At 45.5% G+C, this 23,616-nt stretch overlaps 1 protein-coding gene across 1 annotated transcript in view; it reads right to left on the bottom strand.

Annotated features, from left to right (window-relative positions):
- The window catches only part of LOC102533514 (guanylate cyclase soluble subunit beta-2-like), a 59,617-nt gene that overhangs the window by 8,914 nt on the left and 27,087 nt on the right, over positions 1–23,616 (bottom strand). The window contains 11 exon segments of the mRNA XM_072937369.1: positions 27–122; positions 2,517–2,668; positions 5,154–5,308; positions 10,231–10,377; positions 10,911–11,059; positions 13,331–13,651; positions 16,946–17,162; positions 18,633–18,736; positions 19,923–20,034; positions 21,016–21,212; positions 22,100–22,199. Of these exon segments, the coding sequence (XP_072793470.1) occupies positions 27–122; positions 2,517–2,668; positions 5,154–5,308; positions 10,231–10,377; positions 10,911–11,059; positions 13,331–13,651; positions 16,946–17,162; positions 18,633–18,736; positions 19,923–20,034; positions 21,016–21,212; positions 22,100–22,199 (1,750 nt within the window).

Below are 23,616 nucleotides of genomic sequence, written 5' to 3'. Positions count from 1 at the left end.
GTCTCCATCACATCCAGGGTACTCACCGCTGGCTGTGTCACTCTTGGGGGGCAGCTGCCAGCTGTCTGCATACCTCATGATGGCCAGAGTTTTGCTGTCTTGACTTTCCTGAGCACTTACTTCTGCAAAAAAAAAAAAACAAAAAACAAAAATTGAGGGGAAGGCCTGTGAGCACGTGTCAGGTGGGGCCTTTCTCTGAATGTCGGCAACCGTGGGGCTCTCAACCTGCAGGGCACCGGGAACACAGGAAGGACACTGCCCAGGCCCCCTCTCCCCGCACTGCCGTGGTCAGACAGGTCTTACTGCACACTGCAGTCCCCTCAAGTTCAACCTCTTGGTCTCCCTCCCACACCCCCACAAGTCGTGCCCAGTCAGCATGTGTCTCCGGGAGCTGATACAAGGGGACAGCTGATTTGGGAAGAGTTCCTTCCCCTTCACCGTGGGCTCTGAGAGCCCATCTGGCTCGTGGGGTAAGTTTCATGCCCCTAGAGGTTCACGGGGTCACATCCTCCAGCCCCTCGGTCACTTAGGGAGCAGGGTCGGCATGGGGTCTCCCCTGAGGGACCCTGGCCTTCCTGTTCCTGCTGGAGCTGTGCTCCGGTGGGGACAGGAGGGGCAGGCACAGAGACAGGCAGATGCCCCCCTTCCCCAGAGCCTGATAGCCAAGGCTCAACATCAGAAATGCTAGGCTGATGGGGAAAAGATGAGGGAAATGTAGAGAAGCATGGGAGAAAAAAAGGTGGAACCCCCCACCTTCTGGGTTCCACGTACAGGGTTGTGTTTCTCTGCACATTGACACTGGCCAGGAGTGGGGCTGGGGGCTGGCATCCGCCCGGAGGAAGGGGTGACCTTATTATAAGCCACGCTCAAGGGGCTGGGCTGCCTACCTGCAAAGGGTGCCTTTACCCACTTTGCACCAAGATAGTGTTTAGGGCCTGAGAGGGGCTGTCCCCTCCCTCCTTTCTCGGGGTCCAGATTGAGATCTTCAACCGAGACACCCTCACCCATTTCCTGCTCTCTGTTGTTTCTGTTTGTTTCCAGCTCAGAACTGAAAGTGAGTTAGGTTCTACCAGCCCAGACCATGTTCTAGAATCCCGTTTCTCAAATTTCCAGTTTGTGAAAACCTCTCTGCAGAGGAAATGGGAGGAAGCAGTCTTGCGTTTGAGGCAGGTGCACCTTCCGAGCAAGATTCTGCCCGGTCCTGGCGCTAAAGCCTCCAGCTCCATCTTCCTCTCTCCCACCGTCAGGTGGCAAAAGACACCCCACCCCTTCCCCAACCTTTGTCTATTTCTGACAAAGAAAAGGGAAACGTTTATCCCTCTGTAGCAGCCCTCAGTCCTGGGGACGATGTGCTGGTGAGAGAGAGGAGGTGATGGGACGGGGGTGAGGTCCCCAGAGCCTAGAAATTCAGAAACTCAAAAGAGGGTGCCTCCTGGTCTTTATTAGCCAGAGTTATTTCACTTTTTAATTTAGACTTTCTATCCGGTGCATCCAACAATAAAATGTAGCTCAAACCAATCACAGCCCACAGGGATACTAAGGTGAGCAAATATTAGAACGAAAATGTCACCAAAACAATTTTACAGGTTCTTCAAATTTCCACCTCTTCATTGGTATAGCCTCAATTTAAAAACAGTAGCTATAATTTGTGCGTCCCAAAGAGACATCCTGCGTCTATCAGCTACACACACCAGGAGCCTCTGGACTTAGATGCTTCCTTCGCAGGCCCAGGAGCAGCTAAGGATTAGCTCCTGTCGGAATGAACCCACTTCCTTCTCCAGTTTGCTTCAGAGGTTCAGGAAGGTTTCTCTGCTGCTACTGGGTCTCCCCCTCGGGTCAGCGTTTCCCAGCGGTGACCCAGGCGGTTGTTCAGGAGCCCTGACCGTGTCGGGGGACAGGGTCTGCCCTGCAGCTGGAGGAGGCCGCCTTGCTCCTTGGTGGATTCCAGCTGCTGCCTTTGCTTTTTCCTTTTTTTCTTTCTTTTTGAGCATCGTGACCCAAATGGTGATCCCTGGTCTGGCTTAGCCCTGGGTTGTTTTAACCTCATCTCACTCTCTTGTCATTCCTGGAGCCGAGTGAGTCACGGATTTTGTCCTGCTTCCCAGTTTTGGAAGCCAGCAGACAATGAGGAAGGGAAGGTGGAAGTTTCCAAGGTGTGAAGGAAGCCTCTTCTGGAGCCTTCCCTGAGGCTGAGGAACAGAGGGAGGCTCTGAAATCATCTCCAGCTGCCGGAGAGGCTGATGGACAAAGCCCCTTTCTTGGACAGGGTGAACTTTAAACAAATGCACAAGAGACCCTGCAGGCAGGTCCAGCAGCCCAGATCAAGGAATATCGGAATATTCTGGATGCAAGAGAAGACCGTTCAGGGAAAACTGGTTACCGAAAGTGGCAGCTTGTGGGTGGATGGGGAGGATGCCCACGCTGGCCCTCAAACCCCAGGACCTCACTGAACACAGGTGAAGTTGTTGGTGGAAAAAATATTCAGCACCAACGACGAGGCTTCTCCCTATGCTTACCCGCAGGGCCAGTCCAAGTCAGAGGTCTCCCCATGATCTCATCCTCCGAGGCATTCAAGTTCTGGATCAGAAAGTATGTGGTCATTTTCCCTTTCCCTTTCACATCGATTTCACCCCTTTCAATGATTTCAAACCCCTGATTTTCCAGGGCTCTGCACAGAGAAAAGAAAAATGCACAGATATCAAAGCTCACAGGTCTATCACTTGAGAGTTGGCCACCTTGGGAAGGCTGCTGTGAGAGGGAGGAGTCTGGGAACAGGAAGAAGGGCACAGGGAGGGGCCCAGGAAAGGGACAGAGCCGCAGGAGAAGGTGGCTTTTTCATTTATTTACCGGCCGCCGAGGGATGTTGGAGAAAAACCACAGAACGGGGCAGACTAACGATGTTTCACAATCACGGTCAGCTGCCTCAGCCGAGGCTCAGCACTCAGCCACCCTCCCTTGTTCTTGGCCGTGGAGATTTCAGACCTTCGCCTCGCGTATCATGTTCCCCCATTGGGCACCTGCTCGCCTCACCCTCACACTGCTGACCACGCCTCCTACTCTGACCTGATTCAGCCACAAAACTGTAGCCATTAGAGGTGAGACCTTGCAACTTCTCATCCGATTGACCACACCTACCCTTTTCCTCCCAATCTCAGAGGCTATCTTGTCCAAGGGCGCCCCACCCATGCTCCCTTCCCACCTCCTCAGGGCCTGGTCCATCAGTCATCTCTCCATCTGCATCCTTCCCTCAGCCTTACCAGCATGCTAAGCTCACTTCCATCCTAAATAGAAGTAAAATCCATCTCACTTGATCATCCCCCACTTTAGTCCCATGTAAACGCTCTCTTCTTTTTATCTTTCAACCCACAATCCAGTGCCTGTCCCTTCCCCCCATCCTACCACAACCACTTCTAATAATGGAACCACTTTTTCCAAACCTCCGGTGAATATTTTTCAATCCCTGTCACTACAGTTGACATTTTTGTTCAATTCTTCCTCCATAAAAACATCTACAAGGGTGCTTCTCACCCTGAATTCTGTTCCTCTCGCCTCTTCCACGGGCTCCTCCTCCTCCGTCTGCCACTTAAATGTTAGTTCTTTCCACTATTCTTCTTACACGGCATCCCTCCCCAGGGATCTCATCAACATTTGTGGCTTAATTACTGCCATTGTGTTATTACTCCAGGTCTGGGTCCCAGCCAACAACCTGACTCCAAATTTCATCCATCCATGTAATGGCACCTCTCCCTAGAAGCTCCCCAGTTCCTTTGATTTCAACACTTCCCAACCTGAACTCGTCGTCTGCCCCTCTGAACTGGAAGCCTCTTCCTTGTCCCATCTCAGATGGTGAGATTCAGGCCCCACTGGCCCAGAATGAACTGGGAGGCATTCAGCTCCTCCCTCTTTTTCTCATCCCCCATTTCTAGCAATTACCAAGTTTAGCTGATTTTACTCTCCCCCAGATTCCCACCAACAAATGTTCTAGTTCAAACCGAACTCCTAAAAGTCTTCTCTTTCCCGTTTCCTGATGCTCAGACCTGCCCTTATCTGCGGCCTAGAGTGGTCGGTGTCAAGCAGGACCCTGACCTTGCCGTGGTCTCGGATCTCACGCCCCTCAGGGGCTCCGCTTCACCTACAGGGTAAGCCCCTGCCCTTCGGTGAGGCACACACAGCTTTCTCCACTATCTTCCACCCCAGCAAAGCTAATTCGTAGTTCTCTGCACTTCCTCCCCACCTGTGTTGGTACTGATTGTTTTCCACTTCCAAGGCCCCAGTTTGGGCTAAATTCTGCTCTGGAACCCCTTGTTCAAAGATTCAGCTCAGAATCCTCCCTCCTCCACACAGAATCTCTTTCCTGGGTTCGGCACCATCGCCCCAAGGTCCACAACACACTAGAGTTCCCTCAGGCATGAGAAATGGGTGCTTAATGCCTGACCCCCTGGGTTGTAACCAGGCTGTTTCCCTTCCTAGCCTTCCTGTGACCCGAGGCGAGTGATTAACCTTTTTGTGCCTGATTTTTCTCCCTCATCTGTAGATAATAAGCATATATCTTCATATTTGTTGCAGCAGTAGACAAACTAACGTACGTTAAAGAACTTAGAAGAGAGTGGGACCTCTTGTAAGTTCTCAAGGAACCACATTGTTTCACGCATATCTTTATCATTGTACTTATCACACATTAAAAATAATTATCTGTGAATATTTCTTCCTTCCACTGGACCCAAAGGTCAGCAAACTTTCTTCGTAAAAGACCAAATAGAAAATATTTTCAGCTTTGGGGGCCACATAGTCTCTGTCACAACTACTCACCCTGCTGTTGTAGCATGAACACAGCCACGGACAACACTTAAATAAAGATTATGGCTGTGTTTCAAATAAAACTTTATTTACAAAAACAAGCAGCAGGCTAGCCACTATGGTCTGTGGCTATAACTTGCCAACTCCTGCACTGGACCATATGCTACTTGAGAGCAAACACTGTCTTATAGCAAAGGCTCAACAATATTTATTGTCTGTCACAGTCTTCTGGAAGACAGTGTGGCAAGGAAGAAAAGGCATGGGTTTCCTCCATTACCCCCATCTGGGGGAGGCTAGGCACTGTATGTTCTAGAAGGGGAAGAGACCAAGAAAGGCATGAAAAAATGAATGGCTACCTGTAGGCTGTGGGGCTGAGGTGCACTTTGTTGGGAAGCCCGTGACTTTCCATCCTGGAAGCTGTGTTCACAGTGTCACCAAACAAGCAGTACCGCGGCATCTTTTCCCCCACGACACCTGCCAAGACTGGTCCCGTGTGGATGCCCACTCTGATCTGTACAGAGAGAACCTCGTTGAAAAGTGATCATCGAATACTCTTGCTTTTACTTTTAAATTGAGGTATAATTTACATAAACACATTAAGGTCTGTCTTCTTTATCTCCATTAGTTTTGGCCAAGTGCAAATATCCCTGTATCTACCATCCGAAATAAAATACAGACTCGTTCCATTACCTTGCGAAGTTTTCTTGTGTCCTTTTCCAGTTACGTTCTGTCCCTCCCTGCAGAGGTTAACCACTTTTTTATTTCTTCTAACTGGATTAGTACCCACCCTAACAGCCTGCTTTTAACCTGATCATCTCTTTAAAGGCCCTATCTCTGAATATAGCCACATTCTGAGGTACCAGGGGTTAAAGCATCAGCATATGAATTTCAAAAGGAACACAAGTTAGCCTAAACCATTGAAGTTTATCATTTTTCTTTCCTTCATAGTTAGTGATTTGTGCCCATCTGAGAAATCATTGCTTACTTCAAAGTCTTGGTGCTATTCTTCTGTATTTCTTTCAAGATTTATAGTTCCAGCACTTACATTTCAGCCTGTAATATATTTCAAGTTTATTTTTATAAGTGGAGTGAGATAGGACTGAGGTTCATTTTTCTTCCCAAATGGACATTCAGTTGTAACAGAACCACTTCTTAAGAAGATTGCTTCCCCACTCGATTGATTTGGAACCTAGGTCAAAGCTCAGTTGTCCTTAAATATAGTCAGTTTCAGCTCCAATCTATTTGTGTGTACTTCTGCCAATTCCACCGTCTTTATTATTGTAGCTTTAAAATTAGTCTAGAAATTAATGTAAGTCCTCCAGTTTTGTTATTCTTCAAGATTTAAAACTAAGTTTAAACAGTCTTTATTTCATTTTCCAATTTTTTTAATCCTTAATGTATAGAAATTGAACTAATTTTTGTATACTGTTCTTGTATCCTGTGATCTTACTAAACTTACTAGATCCGGTAGTTTACTGTAGTTTGTGTAGAGTTTTCTAGGTGCAGCTTTATTTGGTCTACGAATAATGATCATTTTACTTCTTCCTTTCTAATACTTACATCATCTCTCTTTTTCTTGCCTTATGGCACTAGGGTGGGGTTTTTGGTATATTTGACTAGAAGTGCTTGTCCTTGTATTCACTCAGTTTGGATTTGCTTAGCTCGTGGAATCTGTGAGTTGACATTCTTCACCTCAAGGATATTCTCAACCATTGTCTCTTGAAATACTTCTTCTGACCCAGTCTCACTCTACTCCTTCGAGGGCTCCAGTGCCCGTATGGTAGTCCATATGACATTATCCAACACAGATCCAGGATGCTCTGTTTCACTTTTCTCACCCTGTTTTCTTCTTTATGTTTCAGTTTAAATCATTTCTATTGCTCTTCTGATCCTTTCCTCTACTATGTCTAGTCTCTTTTAAACTCATAAACAGAATTTTTGATTTCTGATTTCTGATATGGTTTTCCTGTCCATGGGATGGATAGGTAGTGTGTATGTGTATTTCTCCCTCATTACCTCCCATCTTGTTTTTGTTTTGTTTGTTTGTTTGTTTTTTAATTTACTGCATTGGGGATTTTAGTCAACAGCTGTATCTGTATGTTTACAATGGGCCAGTTTCATGGCCATGATACGTGGCCAGTATTTACTCCAAAGACTGCCATGGAGTCCTGCAGTATTTCTCAGCTTCTAAATCTTTTTTTTTTAACATTTTTTATTGATTTATAATCATTTTACAATGTTGTGTCAAATTCCAGTGTTCAGCACAATTTTTCAGTCATTCATGGACATATACACACTCATTGTCACATTTTTTTCTCTGTGATTTATCATAACATTTGTGTATATTTCCCTGTGCTATACAGTGTAATCTTGTTTATCTATTCTACAATTTTAAAATCCCAGTCTATCCCTTCCCACCCTCTACCCCCCTGGTAACCACAAGTCTGTATTCTCTGTCCTTGAGTCTTTAGATTCCACATATGAGCGATCTCATATGGTATTTTTCTTTCTCTTTCTGGCTTACTTCACTTAGAATGACATTCTCTAGGAGCATCCATGTTGCTGCAAATGGCGTTATGTTGTCGGTTTTTATGACTGAGTAGTATTCCATTGTATAAATATACCATCTCTTCTTTATCCAGTCACCTGTTGATGGACATTTAGGCTGTTTCCATGTTTTGGCTATTGTAAATAGTGCTGCTATGAACATTGGGGTGCAGGTGTCATCCTGAAGTAGATTTCCTTCTGGATACAAGCCCAGGAGTGGGATTCCTGGGTCATATGGCAAGTCTATTCCTAGTCTTTTGAGGAATCTCCACACTGTTTTCCATAGTGGCTGCACCAAACTGCATTCCCACCAGCAGTGGAGGAGGGTTCCCCTTTCTCCACAGCCTCTCCAGCATTTGTCATTTTTGGATTTTTGAATGACGGCCATTCTGACTGGTGTGAGGTGATACCTCATTGTAGTTTTGATTTGCATTTCTCTGATAATTAGTGATATTGAGCATTTTTTCATGTGCTTTTTGATCATTTGTATGTCTTCCTTGGAGAATTGCTTGTTTAGGTCTTCTGCCCATTTTTGGATTGGGTTGTTTATTTTTTTCTTATTGAGTCGTATGAGCTGCTTATATATTTCGGAGATCAAGCCTTTGTCGGTTTCACTTGCAAAAATTTTCTCCCATTCCGTAGGTTTTCTTCTTGTTTTATTTCTGGTTTCCTTTGCTCTGCAGAAGCTTGTAAGTTTCATTAGGTCCCATTTGTTTATTCTTGCTTTTATTTCTTCTAGGAGAAAATTTTTGAAATGTATGTCAGATAATGTTTTGCCTATGTTTTCCTCTAGGAGGTTTATTGTATCTTGTCTTATGTTTAAGTCTTTAATCCATTTTGAGTTGATTTTTGTATATGGTGTAAGGGTGTGTTCTAGCTTCATTGTTTTACATGCTGCTGTCCAGTTTTCCCAACACCATTTGCTGAAGAGACTGTCTTTATTCCATTGTATATTCTTGCCTCCTTTGTCGAAGATTAGTTGACCAAAGGTTTGTGGGTTCATTTCTGGGCTCTCTATTCTGTTCCATTGGTCCATATGTCTGTTTTGGTACCAATACCATGCTGTCTTGATGACTGTAGCTCTATAGTATTGTCTGAAGTCTGGGAGAGTTATTCCTCCAGCCTCTTTCTTTCTCTTCAGTAATGCTTTAGCAATTCTAGGTCTTTGATGGTTCCATATAAATTTTATTATGATTTGTTCTAGTTCTGTGAAATATGTCCTGGGTAATTGGATAGGGATTGCATTAAATCTGTAGATTGCCTTGGGCAGTGTGACCATTTTAACAATATTGATTCTTCCAATCCAAGAGCATGGGATATCTTTCCATTTTTTAAAGTCTTCTTTAATTTTCTTCATCAATGGTTTATAGTTTTCTGTGTATAATTCTTTCACCTCCTCGGTTAGATTTATTCCCAGATATTTTATTACTTTGGGTGCTATTTTAAAGGGGATTGTTTCTTTACTTTCTTTTTCTGTTGATTTATCGTTAGTGTAAAGAAAGGCAACTGATTTTTGAACATTAATTTTGTAACCTGCTACCTTGCTGAATTCTTCAATCAGCTCTAGTAGCTTTTGTGTGGACCTTTTAGGGTTTTCTATATATAGTAACATGTCATCAGCATATAATGACATTTTTACCTCTTCTTTTCCAATTTGGATCCCTTTTATTTCTTTCTCTTGCCTGATTGCTGTGGCTAGGACTTCCAGGACTATGTTGAATAGGAGTGGTGATAGTGGGCATCCTTGTCTTGTCCCAGATTTTAGTGGGAAGCTTTTGAGTTTTTCACCGTTGAGAACTATGCTGGCTGTAGGTTTGTCATATATAGCTTTTATTATGTTGAGATATGTTCCCTCTATACCCACTTTGGTGAGAGTTTTTATCATAAATGGCTGTTGAATTTTATCAAATGCTTTTTCTGCATCAATTGAGATGATCATGTGGTTTTTGTCCTTTCTCTTGTTGATGTGATGTATTACATTGATTGATTTCAGCTTCTAAATCTTTGTGGTGAGGGTGAGTATGGTGCATTTTCAGAATTCCCTGCATAGTGGGTTATCATTTGGGAAAATCTTATTCCATCTTATAACTGACTTAATTTTTTTTTCGTTGGCTGTTTAATTTGCAGAACTGACTGACAGGAACAGGGAAGGGATCTAGATTTTAAAGGACAGAGGCACTGCTCTAAGCCATCTCGGGGAGGTTAGGATCAACTGAGCAGACAGAAGATGCCATTTACTTTTCATCGCCAAATGTGCCCAGCGCTTATAGTGTGAACAAACTTTTGTACTTGGAAGAGAAGCTTCCTGCGTTCCTGTGAGAAAGGCGAGCAGATGTCTCACTAGTGGCCACGTGGTGGAAGGAAAGCGATTCTGAATATCTAATGGCACCTCGGTGTCTGGCCCGCTGGCTGGAGGCAGTTTCACACCTCAGCCCGAGTTCCGAACCTGTCAGACGGCATGTTGGATACACAACTTCCCCCGGCGAAGGAAAGCTGGCTGTTTAGTAAATCTGAACCACTTGTTGAAATGTTTACACAAAAAGGCAGGGATAAGAAATGAGCTGGCTGTCTATGGACTGAGCCCCACAAAGTGAATGAGGAGATGTGTTCAGCACTGTCCTCAGTTATGGACAAAGGAAGGTGACAGTGAGTCACATCGCAGTCCCCGGCTCCAAAACCTCTCCTGAAATTTGAGAGAAGTTGGGACAATAACATCTAAACTAGCATCTCTGTTACTTAGGAACATATACAGAGAAGAGTGGGGAGACAGGACCCATTTCAATTATTGTCACGTACCCAGTAACTATCTGAGCAGACTAAAACAGAAGTCCACCTTTTGTGTGTGAGAGGGGCTGGTGTTAAACAGAGTACTCAGTTGCTTTCTACCTGGATGGGTTCTCCAGTAACAGGATTCATCACTTCCTTTGCAGAAATCCTCATCCCCAAGGCAAAGTTAGCTACTCTTTGAGCATGGCTTTCAATAGGCACGGGTACGCCCCCTACCACCACATAAGCATCTCCTATGGTTTCCACCTGTAAGGGGGAAAGAGAGACCATTCAGGGGGCTTTCTTAATACACTAAACTTAGCACTAAATATTTTTGGCATTTTCCATATAGCGACAGAAGGACCATATTAAAGCTGGAGATGTGAGGAGCATGAGGGAGGAGGTGAGAAGAAAAATGACTCAGGAAAGAACGAGGAGGGAGCCAAAAGGTCCTTCTGCTTTTGGTTCAGACAAGTCCCAGAGAAGACGAAGCCCCTGGGGTAGTCGTATGATGCTGTGCATTAGATAGACACACGTCACTTAGGTTAGACTTGCTCTTGCAGTGAAGGAGCAGTGTTCTCTGGGAAGACAGTGTGCCCCTCAAGGGCAACCTTAGCACTGGGTATTATGAGAAGATTCCTAAAAAAGACTAAAATCCTAAAGCACTTCCAGTCGTTTTAGCTCTTCCTCCTCTGCCCACTCGCATCCACACCGAACCCCACACAAAGGAAGAGCCCCCACTGGCTACCTGCCCTGCCTGAGCACACAGGGACACACGCCCCACCACCCCTCAGGCTTACTTTGTAGACCTCGTGGACACTGGTTAACCTGTCAAACTTGGAGTACATCGAATTCAGCATATGCACTATTTGGATAGGTTCACAGGCAGCACAGATGCTGGTAAAGGTCACCACGTCGCTGAAGAGAATTGTGCAGGTTTTAAATTTTCCTGCAACGTAAATCAATGTCAGTGATAGCCAAGGATGTAGACTACGAATTCTATTAAGTCTGGATTCAAGTGTCCTTTTGGGAACCAAATCTGACTGTGCCTTGGAGAAAAGGAGCCAGAAGCCAATCAGCATTCACTGCCCCCTCACCAGACATTTATCAAGTGCTGTGAGCTAGTTGTCGTGTTGGGAGAATCTTAAATGTGAAGCAGACAGGGTCCCTGCCCATAAGGAGCACCTGGTCTAGTGAAAGAGACAGAGTGCGAACAAATGCTCAGTAAGACGTGCAGAGCTCTCGGGGAAACAGAATGACTGGCTGGGCTCTGGCTTACAGAGTTGCTCCTGGCCAGGTGGGCTAAGGCAGGGTCTGAACTCCGGGAGACCCAGGCTTAGGGCTGATGGGGAACTCACCACTTCATGGCGACCAGTCTCCATCTCCATATGTCAGGGGAGCTGCCGTAGCCTCAACACCTCCTACCAACTCATCAGCTGCTTCTGCTCTTGCCCTGGCTCTCGCTTATTTCCACAGAGCACCCAGATGATCTGTACGTCAGGTCCCTGACTCCTCGGCCCCAAACCTGCCATGACTTCCAGCACACTTAGAGTAAAACACTACATCTTTTCCATGGACCATAAGGTCCCCTCTGACTTCATGGCTCCCTGCTTTCTCTCTTGCTCACTCCGCATGGGCCACACTAGCCTCCTGAGGGTTTTCCCTGCTTAGGGCCTTTGCACCTGCTGTTTCCTGCGCCTGACGTGCTATTTTCCTAAATATCCACAGGCTATCTCACAACGCAGACGTAAGCACCTCAGGGAGAAACTTCTTGACAGAATAACAATCCCAAGGCTCTCTGTCCTTAGTCTGATTGCTGTCCCCCACCCATAAGACTTACGTGGCATGGCATCTTACGTGGGGTTGTTATTTGGTTATTATCTGTCTCCCGCAGTGGAATACAAGGTCCACAAGATGAGAGACTGATCTCTGCTGTATCCCCCACACCCAGAGCAGGACCTGGGACATCAATAAAGACCTGTGGAATGACTCCTTGAACACAGCTGGGCGCCTTCTGTGTTGTTGCTGCCTCTGGTAATGATCTCCCCATCTTGTAACTTTCTCTTCCTTTTGGCTGCTGGCCCGCATCCTCTCTTCTTATTCGTCCTACCTTTCCGATCTCTGTTTTATATGTTTCATTGGCTTTTCTTCCTTCTGAAATAATGTGTCCCCTAAGCTTCCATACTCAACCGTCTTTCTTCCCACTTCACACCTCCCTAGAGGAACTTATCCATCATTCAGAGTCTATGGTTAATCGCCAATGACACTGCAGTAACTCCCAGATCTAGAGCTCACCCTAGAACCTCCCACTGAGCTCTCCCTACAATTCCCGCTGCCTGTAGGTGGTCATGCGATGTGGAGTTTCCCATGGGCATTTCAAACATATCAGTTCTCAAACTGACCTTGTCTTTCTGCCCTCAAACCTGCTCTTCTTTCTGCTTCTGCCTTAGGATAGAGCATCACATCTTTCCACATGAGAAACCTCACACTCATCCCTGACTCCCATGTCTTACCTGCCCCCATCTCCTCAGTTATGAATCCTGCTGATTCCTACTCATGCTGCCTTAATTCAGGCCTTTCCCCATCACTCACCTGCACTGTGATGGGCTTCCAGTCCACCTCCCTCTCATGTGCTTACTACACTGCAGCCAAAATTATCTTTGTAAAACTAATCATGTCACTTCCATTAAAAACAAAGAAACTTTATTAAATCCGCCACATCTGAAATAAGGCCATTTCTTTCCCCACGATAATTCAGATTCATCACTTACCAGCAGAGTCTCATCCTACCTGCCCAGCCTCAGCAGGCGCCACTCTGCCTTGTACCCCCACGTTCTAGGGATAACGCCTGCAGTATTGACCTTCACGCTGCCTGACCTTCGCCCTCACTACTTCATTCTTCTAAAACACCTTTCCCTTCTCTTTCTGCTGAAATTCAGGCCCAACCCAAGTGCCACACTGTTCATATCAGCCCTCGTCCCAACTGCTAACCTCTTTTTCTCTTCTGCGGTCTGTTTATTGTTCATTCTGGTGTCCTCTGTTTCCACAGTAACTTAAGTGGTGGGAAAAAGCATGCATTTGGGAGTTCAATGGACTTCTGATTGGTTTCCAGCTCTTTAACTCATAAACTGGAGTGAGTGTAAATTTGCTCCGCTGTCATGTAACCCTGAAGGGCACTGCCTCCTGCCCTGGTCCCCGTGAAGGGCCTGGGCACCCTCACCTGCAGCGACCTTTCTGCCCTCCTTCAGCTGGTTGGCCACGTGTTCCGGCAGCATGGCGTACGGCAAGGTCTCCGTTTTCTTCTTCTCGATGGCCAAGTGCTTGGAGAGGATCCGCAGCTCCTCCTTCTTCCTCTCCAGCTGGTTGGACAGCTCCATCTCCGCCAGGCGCTGCTGGTTCAGGAGGATGAGGTCCCTGGTGCTGTCGTGGGGGGCGATGTCCGACAGGTGCATCCGGCGCGCCTCCAGCTCGGGCAGGCTGCGCAGCTGCGGCGAGCACACGTACATCATGCAGCGCGTGGCCTCCATCCGGATCATCCGGCCTGCCCGCCCGGGGGAGAGGCGCGTCAGCAGGCGGCACCGCGCCCGCCCGCAGCCGCTCCGCGCGCCCTGCTGTCCCCGCGCGGCCGCACGCCCTCCTTTCAGCCGGGCGGCGCGGACGTTTCCGCCACTTCCCGCCTCCGCGCTCCTCTCCCCCTCTCTCCACCGCGGCTCTCCCCGTGGCTGCTGCTCTCACCTCCTCGCACCTCGGGTCCCTGCCCCACTGCCTCCCAGCACAAGCCTGGCAGCCCTTCCCTCACTGGCCCTTCCGCTGCTCCAGCGTGTTAAGCGGACCCTCCTTCCTTGGAATCTGGCTGCCGGGGGCCCACCCCGACACTGATTTCACTCGGAGATTTCCCTGCTTCTTGTTTTCCTTTAGGACTTTGACTATTCCTTGATGCTGGGGTTCCCTGGGGTTCCATCTCCGCGTTCTCCTTCAGCGCTCCCCACGCACCCCACACCTGCTGACGGTGAATCTGAATTTACAGTTGAATCTGTTTCCTGGACTCAAAATACCTACTTTTAAAAATAGATGTTTATGATCTTATTCTAAAAGCAGTAGACATTCACTGCAGAAGATGAAAAAAGTGGGAGAAAATAATAGAAATCACCCATAGTCACACCACACTGAGAGTTACTGTTAATATTTTAGGATTTATCTTTTTATTATCCAAAAATGGAATTATCAACCATCTTCTTTGGTAATCTCAATTTTTCACTTAAAATATATAACAGGGATTCTTCCAAAGCGTTACACATGGATATGCATCATAGTTTTGACTGGCTACATTGATTATACTGCATTTTACTTGAGTAATAAGCTAGCATGGATTTTTATGTCTATTTTATCATTCTACAAACAAGATTGCAATGAACAAGCTTGAGGTATGTCATTGTGCATAATTGTGGCTATTTTGTTAAAGGATGTAGTCTTTGACACTGAATTACTTGACCAAAAAAAAAAAAAAATCCTTTTCAGGACTTTGCTACATATTGCCAAATTGCCCTGTAAGTTGTGACAATTTACACTCCCAGAAGTGATTTTTTAAAATTATTATCTATTAGGTATTTATACATGGATGCCTGCAACTGAACTTGCCTTCAATCCCCTCTGCAAATGTCTTTTTTATTAATTCTTTCATCACGTACATTTTTAGTTCCTCCATGAGTCAGGCACACTGTTTGAGGCATGGAGGATACAGCAGTGATACAAACTGACAAAGCTGCCCTCAAGTGTTCACATCATGTCTTTTCTGAATCACACCTTCATGACCCAGTTACCTAAGTAAAAAAAGCGAATGATTATCGTAAATATTCCCTCTTTTTCAAGCCCTATCTCCAGTCGCCAATTTCTGCCTTAACTATCTTGATTCCCCAATCACATTCCGGAGCCCCTGCCTGACTGCATTCGGCACTCAAAGCTGCTCACCTGCTCTCCAGAGGCGGCCTCCTCCTGGCCTCCATCTTCTCTACACTCTGGTCCATCCTTCTCATGCCTCCAGAATGATCACTCTAAATCTCAAATCTGATTGTGGAAGATACTTAAAAATGCTTCCCACTGCACGGCTGAGCTCAAACCGTCATCCTGCTAGCCTCGTCTCCCACCCCTGACTCTACAACTCACTCGGGGTCCCCAGAACATTTCATTTTCCTCTCAGATGTCTCCATAGCTCTGCCTGTGTTTATGCCTAGAACACCTAATCATCAGTCTAACAGAAAGCTCAAAACATGTGTCCCCTTAGGCTACATAAAAAATTAACTCAATGGATCAAAGACCTAAATGTAAAAGCTAAAACTATAAAACTCTTAGAAGGAAACAGGAGAAAAGCTTCAAGACATTGGATTTGCTAATGATTTGGGGGATGTGACACTGAAACACAGGCAACAAGCACAAATAGGTAAACTGGACTACATCAAACTTACAAGCTTCTGTGCATCAAAGGACACAATCAAGTGTGAAAAGGCAACCCACAGAGGGGGAGAAAATATTTGCACATCAAAAGGGGTTAATATGCAGAATATATGAAGAACTCCTACAACACAACAACAAAAAAAATACAAACAACCTGGTTTTAAAATGGGCAAAGGATTTGAATACACATTTCTTCAAAGAGGATATACAGATGGCCAATAAGCACACGAAAAATGCTCAACATCACTAATCACTAGGGAAATGCAAATTAAAACCACAGTGAGATACCACTTCATACCCATTAGGGTACCTATGATCAAAAAATCCCCCAAAACAATAACAGGATAACAAACGTTCATGAGGATGTGGAGAAACTTGAAACCTTTGTGCACTACTGATGGGAAGGTAAAATGGTGCGGCAGCTGTGGAAAACTGTATGGCAGTTCCTCAATAAATTAAAAATAGAATTACCATACAATCCAGCAGCTCTACTTTTGGGTATATACTAAAAGGAATTGAAAGTAAGGATTCAATGAAACATTTGTACTCCCATGTTCATAGCAGCATTAGTCACAACAGCCAAAAAGCGGAAGCCACCCAAGCGTCATTGACAGATGATGGAGAAGTAGAAGGTAGTCTATACATATAATGGAATAATAGAATAATAATCCAGCCTTAGAGGGGAAGGGGATTCTGATCTGTGCTACAATATGGATGAACCCTAAAGACATTATGATGAGTGAAAAAGAGAAGGACAAATACTGGATGATTCCACTTACATGAGGTACCTAAATTAATCAGGTTCATAGAGTCGGAAAGTAGAGTGGTGGTTCCCAGGGGCTGGGGAGGGGAAGGGGAAAACAAGGAGTTGGTGTTTAACAGCCAGAGTTTCAGTTTTGCAGGAGTGTGAAAGTTCTAGAGATGAAAGGTGGTGATGGCTGCACAGCAATGTAAATGTACTTACTGAATGGTACACTCAAAAATGGTTAAGTGAAATTTATGTTATATAAATTTTACAATGGAAACAAAACCGAAACAAAATATGTTGCCCTATTAACAGGAGGTCAGATGATCAGGTTGCTATATAAAAACATCAGACCATTACATGCATACTTAAGAGTATTGCCTGCTTTCTAAAAATTTTGGTAATAGAGTCTAGAATTTTATAATTATACATAGATCGAGTTCATTTTTGTCTAAACCAAAAATGGCTGAGGAAATGAATATATTGTTTCCAGATCAAGCCAAATGGAAAGAAATACCGGTTCTCAATGTAGTCCCCGACTTTTTACCCAACTTTTGGGAGGAAGTTAGAAAACTGCTTCCCCCCTTTCTGTCCAGTCTCCCAGCAGCAGGGAGGAACTGGGAAGGGGTGAGCTCCTACCTCGGAGTGTGAGCGTGGGCTGACTTCTCCACACTGCGGGCAGCTTCTCTCTTCACGCCTTCAGGACAAATTGACTGTTGATAAATTTGCAGATGCCGAAAATGTTGAAGGTAACTTGGGGATGGACGATGGAGAAATATTCGTCTAATCGAACCTTCGGGGTTTGGAGCCCTGGGACGTACTTCTGAATATTCACTCCAGCTTGTCTGACCTGCAGCTATCCACAGAGGATGCGTGTGAGACTACAGAAGGGACGGCACCCTGCACCCTGAACTTTCCCCTAGAAACAGCATTCTGGTCGGGCTTTGTGACTTGCAGAGGGGAGAGGGGTCAGTAATGGAATAAATACCATGGAAATAATACTATTTTAAAAATCAAATCTGCAGCTAATCTGTGAAAGAGCAATGAATAATAGCATGGGAGTGCCCCAAAGCAAAGTATTTTCCTAACAAGAAGCAGGGGTTAAAGCTCTCCGTGGGGTGATAGTTCGTCCCTTGCTGGAGTCCTCTCTGTCTTTGTCTCTGTCTCTCTTTGGAATTAATTAAAAAAGAAACTAGAAAATTCTATAACTTGGATCTGATGCCAAGGCCTGAGTGGAGAAGCCTTTCACTGAGGTGGGGAGACACCTGTCACTGCTATCTCCCGGGAACACACAGGAGGACAAAAACAAAATGACTGTCTTTTATAGAAAAAGTCCAATGCCAGCACAGGCTGTCCAGGAATAATGAACTTCACTCTGTCAGGCTATAGAAATTAACTAACTTTATGGAATAAGCTTCATCAAATTTTCTGTTTCTATGCCCAAAACTTAAAGGGAGTTTTTAAAGTAGATCAGAATTTTAAATATTAATAGTAATAATAATAGTATCCCCATGGCATTAGGGAGAAGCCGCAGTGCACAACTTTACAATTCCTTAGTTGTTTCATATGGGGTGTTTGTCCTCAGATCATAAATTCTTTGTGAGCAGAGATGACATTCAGATGAATAAATGTCATACACTGTGTCCAGCAGTCCCCTGCTGGGTGATGATTCAACATGTCTATACATTCACATAGATACAGAGAAAGTTGGAGTGGCTGAAGGCATTTTAACTGAATTTTTGGACTACATTAAATTTGCCTAATTGCCCTTAAATTGATTCATAATCAATTTAATTGACATATTTTGTCCAAGAACACTGGTAACAACCACACGTAAATGGTCACCATCCATCATACCACGCCCAGAACAGTGGCAGGAGTGGGCACAGGACTCTCCCCCTACCTTCAAGGCGCAGAAAGAGAAGCCTGGTGGAACTGAGCCACCCAAGGTGGCCACAAGGATGGGGAGTGTTAGCACCTAGAAGTCCACTCTGCCGTTGCTCCTGTGTGCTTTTGTCTCTTAGTGTAGCCGTCTTAGTGCCACTTCCTTTTTCTCCAGTGGCAAACATGCTCATGCACTCACTAGTTCAAACCCCTTGGCACTGCCCTCTTCTGTACCAATTAAGAAGATGCTACCTTCTGGTTTCCTCAGTGAAAGGATACCTCAAGAAAAGGAAGTCAGGGGTCCTGCCAGGCTAAATCCTAGTCTCCCAAACACTGGGTACGCCTCAGGGACTTAAGTCCCCACCAAGGTAAAAGACTATAGGACATACTCCCCTCCCCAGCCTATCCCCACTTCAAGCTACAGAGAGAAAAGGCCTCTTACTGATTCATCAAATACAACGTGGAAGGGAAAAGCAGTGCAGAATGTCTTCTCTTCAATCCAGAGCCGCTCAGGATAAATCGGTTCAAAGGTGTTCCTGAGATGCCCTGTTGGAGAAAAAGAGGGTCCTATTCAGAGGCCACTCAGGCCACCAACCCAAGAGAGCATCTTGAATGTTTCCCTGGGCCAAGTACAGTCCCCGCTCTTCAGCACGAGCTCCCTCCGCGTCTCCAGATGGCCACGGTAATTCTTCTTCCAAATTAAAACAAACAGAAAACTTGCTACCAGGTTGAGAAGCCCCCCTGCCCCCTGCCAAGTTTCTGCCCGCCGCTGAAGAGTTTCTGGGCCAATTGAGTGCGTCTCGCCATGAAAACAGGGCCGGCATTGAAGCGGTGACAAGCTGACAATCAGCCAGCAGAGCAGCGCGCGCCGCCCGGCACCAGGGACATTTGCCGGGGCGCTTTTGAGACTGACAGTTTTGGGTGGCATGTGAAAATTTAACCAACAGCCCTATTTGGCAGTGGCTAGAGATTCGAAATGGAGCCTTTTTGATATGAAAATCTCCTAGACAAAGGATGTCAATTGCATGTTTGACTCGCTTGCCATGGTTTGAGGGACTCAAAATGCAGCCCTTTGAGCCCCGCAGACCTTCTCCCAGACACATGTCTCCATGACCCATCAGGGCAGGACCAGGAGTCTCTGGCTCCCTCCCTGATGGGCTGGAGCCCCTGTTCAGATTCAGGTCTTAGGTGCTGATCACGAGACCAGCTCAGGGCCACCAGGGGCACCTTTGAGAGCCTGAAGCCTTCATTTTCCAGATGGAAGATGGAGGACTTTGTTCGAGGTCATAGGCTCCTTAGGGACAGAGCCAGAAATCTGCTTTCCTGGCTCATGATCCAGTGTCCTTTGCACCCCTGGACACCACGATCACCATCATTCACAGACTCCCAGGCCACACAGGCACCCCAGTCGGGAAGGCCTGAGAAAATTCATTGTTCTTGATAATACGTCATCACTCATCCTCTTTCTTGAACTTCAACGCAGCACCAATCGGGGCTGAGTCCCGTCCCCTCTCCAGAGGCTTTCCCTGACTACAGGGGAGGCTGTGCCTCCGTCAGCCCCAGCACACACAAAAGGGGCAAAGGAAGCAAATTTTGAAGTTCAAAACCATGCCTGCCAGATCCAAGCTCTGCAGAAACCAGTGACATCACAATCAGAGAGGACTCTGCCGTCTGTGTGCACGAAGTACTTATCCTGCTCGGAGAGCCAGGGTTGGGAGACGGGTCTACTCACCTTTTTCAGACAGGACTATGCTTCTCACAACTTCCCAGCCGGACTTTTTCACAGGATAAAGAGAGATGCTCAAATATCTCTCTTTCATCCTAAGGAAAGCTGCCTCCAGGGCCTGTAGTCAGCAGAGAGAGAAGCATGTAGTCGGGTCATGTGACTGGTCACGTGACTGGAGATGCAGGAACCCCACTTGCTGTGATGGGGCCAGAGGAACTGTGAGGCCTCGCAAGGTCAATTTTAGCAAGATTTCATAGACCTCAAGGTGGTTATCTAATTAATCCTCATGCTGTTTCTCCACCAAAGTCAGCAAGAACTTTTTACAAAATCTCAAGAAAAGACTGGCAGGAAAATCACACATGAACATCTTCCCTTCCTGTGGTTGCAGATTCTGCAGTGAACAGACTCTGACTGGGCTTCAAATGCTCTAAGATATAAACACTGTGTGCTCCAGAAATCACAGACTTCTCTGGATATCTGTACGAGCTCTGTGGACACAAAACTACGTACCTAATAGATGTGGTACCTAAACAGAGAACGATCACTCTACAAACTACAGTTGAGGCAGTCATCCACAGGCTCATGACTTGACCCCAGACCCAGGACTGGCCCCAGCTGCCAAGGTGGGCACTCAGGACTTGAAAGGTCAATATTATGTCATAAGAATTGCAACTTTCAAGGCCCTTCTATTAGTGTTTTTAATAGGTAAAAATGTTCTAGGCTAAAGTCCATTCCAGAGAGCATCCCAGTGTTTATCTAAATGAACTTAACCCAGTGGTTCTCAACCAGTAGTGATTTTTGTCCCCTACCCCCAGCCTGGGGACACTTGGCAATGCCTGGAGACATTTTTGATTGCCACAACTTGGGGTGCTCCTAGCGTCTAGTGAGTAGACAGAGGAAGCTGCTAAACATCTTCAGGACAGCCTGTCATAACAAAGGGTATCTGGTTCAAAATGTCAACAGAAGTGAGATTGAGAAGCCCTGCCCTGACTCCACTTTTAGAAGGTCCAGCTGATTCTGTTCTTTGCATAGATTGTGTCGAGACTGGTAGCTCCACTAAGAGGAACTGTGCTTTCTGAAGTCACAGCAGACCCGGTACCTCTGAGTCTCTCTGGATGTCCTGACTGTCTTGTAATCCCTTTGGCTTCACCCTGCTCATCTGTCTGTGTGACTTCTGCATGATCAGAAACACGACATGCTCCTTCTTCCCTGTCCTCTCCTTCTCCTGACTCACATCGAGGATATCCATAGTCATGTCGATGTCGAAGAAGTCTTTGGCCACAGCCTCAGTGATCCCTGCAGCAGAAGGACACCTATTGGTGAGGGATGGCAGAAGGCTGTTGTATCAGCAAACATCATGAAATCATCCTTATGCAGCTTTTGAGTTCACCAAGCCCAGGCCCTGCATCAAGACGGGCAGCATATGACAGATTAATAAATTAGAAAAACAATAACTTAAAGGCAGAGACTTACATGACTGGATACTATCTATCTATCTATCCATGTATCTATATCTATATCTATCTATAGCCCTGCCACTCTGATTTCTAGTTTAGCATCTATTCATTTGTTTGTTTTTTTAGGAAGGTGCTCAATTCATTAAACAAACTTTGGAGATAATGTAAGCAAAATTCAATTGTAAAAGCATGAAGGATCATGTTTTTGAAAGTGTTCCTCTGGGAATCTATCCCAGGGTTCTAATATAAAACATGGGAAAAGCACGCATGGAGATGAGCATCGCAGCACCATTTGCAATAGCGAAAGAGCAGTATCTCCTAAAAGTTCCACAACAGGGGACTAGTTCATTACAACATGGAATATGATTCAGCCATCAAAGACGGTGGGTTTAAAGACTATGTGAAAACATGAAAGCATGCTTTTTTCTATAATACTGAATACAAAAAAAAGGATACAAAATAATACATGCAGAATTATCATAACTAGGTAAAAACCCACATAATTTAAAATGTTGAAATAAAAAATGAAAATTATTCCTTCTTTTGGCACTTTGGAAATTTATTTTAAGGGTCAACACTTTGGGGAAAATTGTTGGAGTACACAAGAGATGGAACTTTAACTTCCTCCTCACAGCTGGCTGTCAGTCATCCTGGGGAATTTGTGGGGAAAGACATCCTTACTCCGGAGATCCCAGAGCTCTGGGTCAGGTTAAGCCAGCCCCATACCTGGTACGATGTGGCACAGACCACTTCTATCCGAGTAGTAATGGAGAAGCATCTTCCCAACTGCTCGTCGCTCCACACGAAATGATGGTGCGTTCATCTCCTAATTAAAAGACAGCATATTTTCCCCAGTGGATGCAAGTTGTTTATTAAATTATGCTTTTGAGGCTTGTGAAACAACAGTACTTATTACATCACACAGAACTGTATCCCAAGCCCCCCTCCAATCACATAAAAATAAAATCTAAAATGGTTTCTGCCTCTAAGTCAGGAATTGTATGTTATACCGAATCCCCTCCCCAGCTCTATGTGGTAAAAGCACTAGCTCCATTGTAAGAAGGCGGAAACTGAGGCTGAGGGAAGTTAAGGCGGGATTCACAGTAGAGCAACATCTTAACCCCCAGTCGAGCCTTTTCCACTCTGCAGAGCTGCTTCTACATTCACTCCAACGGGTGGCTGGCTGCCGGGCTTGGCCTGTGACCAAGGGACCACCAGCATCTTCACTCTGAAAGATCAGGGGCTTGGAGGAATTGGCAGGTGGAGAAAAGTTCATTTTTCTTCTGGAAGGTTAATACCATCTGTGGCGCACAGTTGCACATTTGGAAAATCAAGGATATATCAAAAGAGATCATCTTTCTCCAGGAATAAATGTTGACATCCAAGTATGTCCCAGCTCATATGTCCAGGAATCAGGATAAAGTCTTTGCCTTGGGGAATCCCTGAGAGAAGCAATTTTCTCCCCTGGCTTGATTAGCAAGCTGCCCAGCTCCCTGGCTCACAGCTTTCGGTCTGAGTGAGGGAAGAGGTTAGCGAGGTGGCTTCCTTCTGAGACTGTCTGTTCTCTTCCAAGGTGGTGGTAGTTAGTAGTTGAGGGTGGAGAAGGGATGCTAGTTAAAATGAGGGTTTTTCCCCCAAGTATTTATTTTATCCTTCCAAAAGCATATATAGAGAGAAAGTATGTATTTCTGCATTTCCATTTTGACTAAAGAAGATTTGAGGCAGGACATATAAAAAGCATATGATAAAGCAGAAAATTAAAAGTTATTTCAAAAAATTATATCTGAAAAAATTACTCAAAAAGTTTTCAAAATAATACCAACAGAATATAAAAGGGCTAAAATGAAAATCTACAAGCTTTTGCTGCCATGTCCACCCTCACTCCTCCCCCTAGCCCAGGCCCCTTCCCAGGGACACAGCTCAGAGTCTACGCTTTTCATCCTTCTGGTCAGTGTCTCCTAAAGAATAAGATTATACAATGCATCTGGGACTTCAGAGCCTCATTCCTCTCACCTTCCTGAATAGTGCACATAATAACAACAGGACAGACCTGACTACTCATCCTACTCGAAGTCAGTTAAGTCTCCAAGCCTCTTGTTCTTTATCTGAAAAATGGAGAAGATAACCATTTTCCTGCTTAACACCTCTAAGGGGCAGCGTGCTTCATGAGGCACTTCCACATGCATTATCCCATGACAACCCTTCAAGGGTAGTTACGCACATTCAATACAGAAATGGTGGGG

The sequence above is a fragment of the Vicugna pacos genome, chromosome 14 (genome assembly GCF_048564905.1).
Source record: "Vicugna pacos chromosome 14, VicPac4, whole genome shotgun sequence".
Taxonomy (NCBI): Eukaryota; Metazoa; Chordata; class Mammalia; order Artiodactyla; family Camelidae; genus Vicugna; species Vicugna pacos.
The sequence above is the reverse complement of the archived record's forward strand: the minus strand, read 5'-3'. Positions and strand labels throughout refer to the sequence as shown.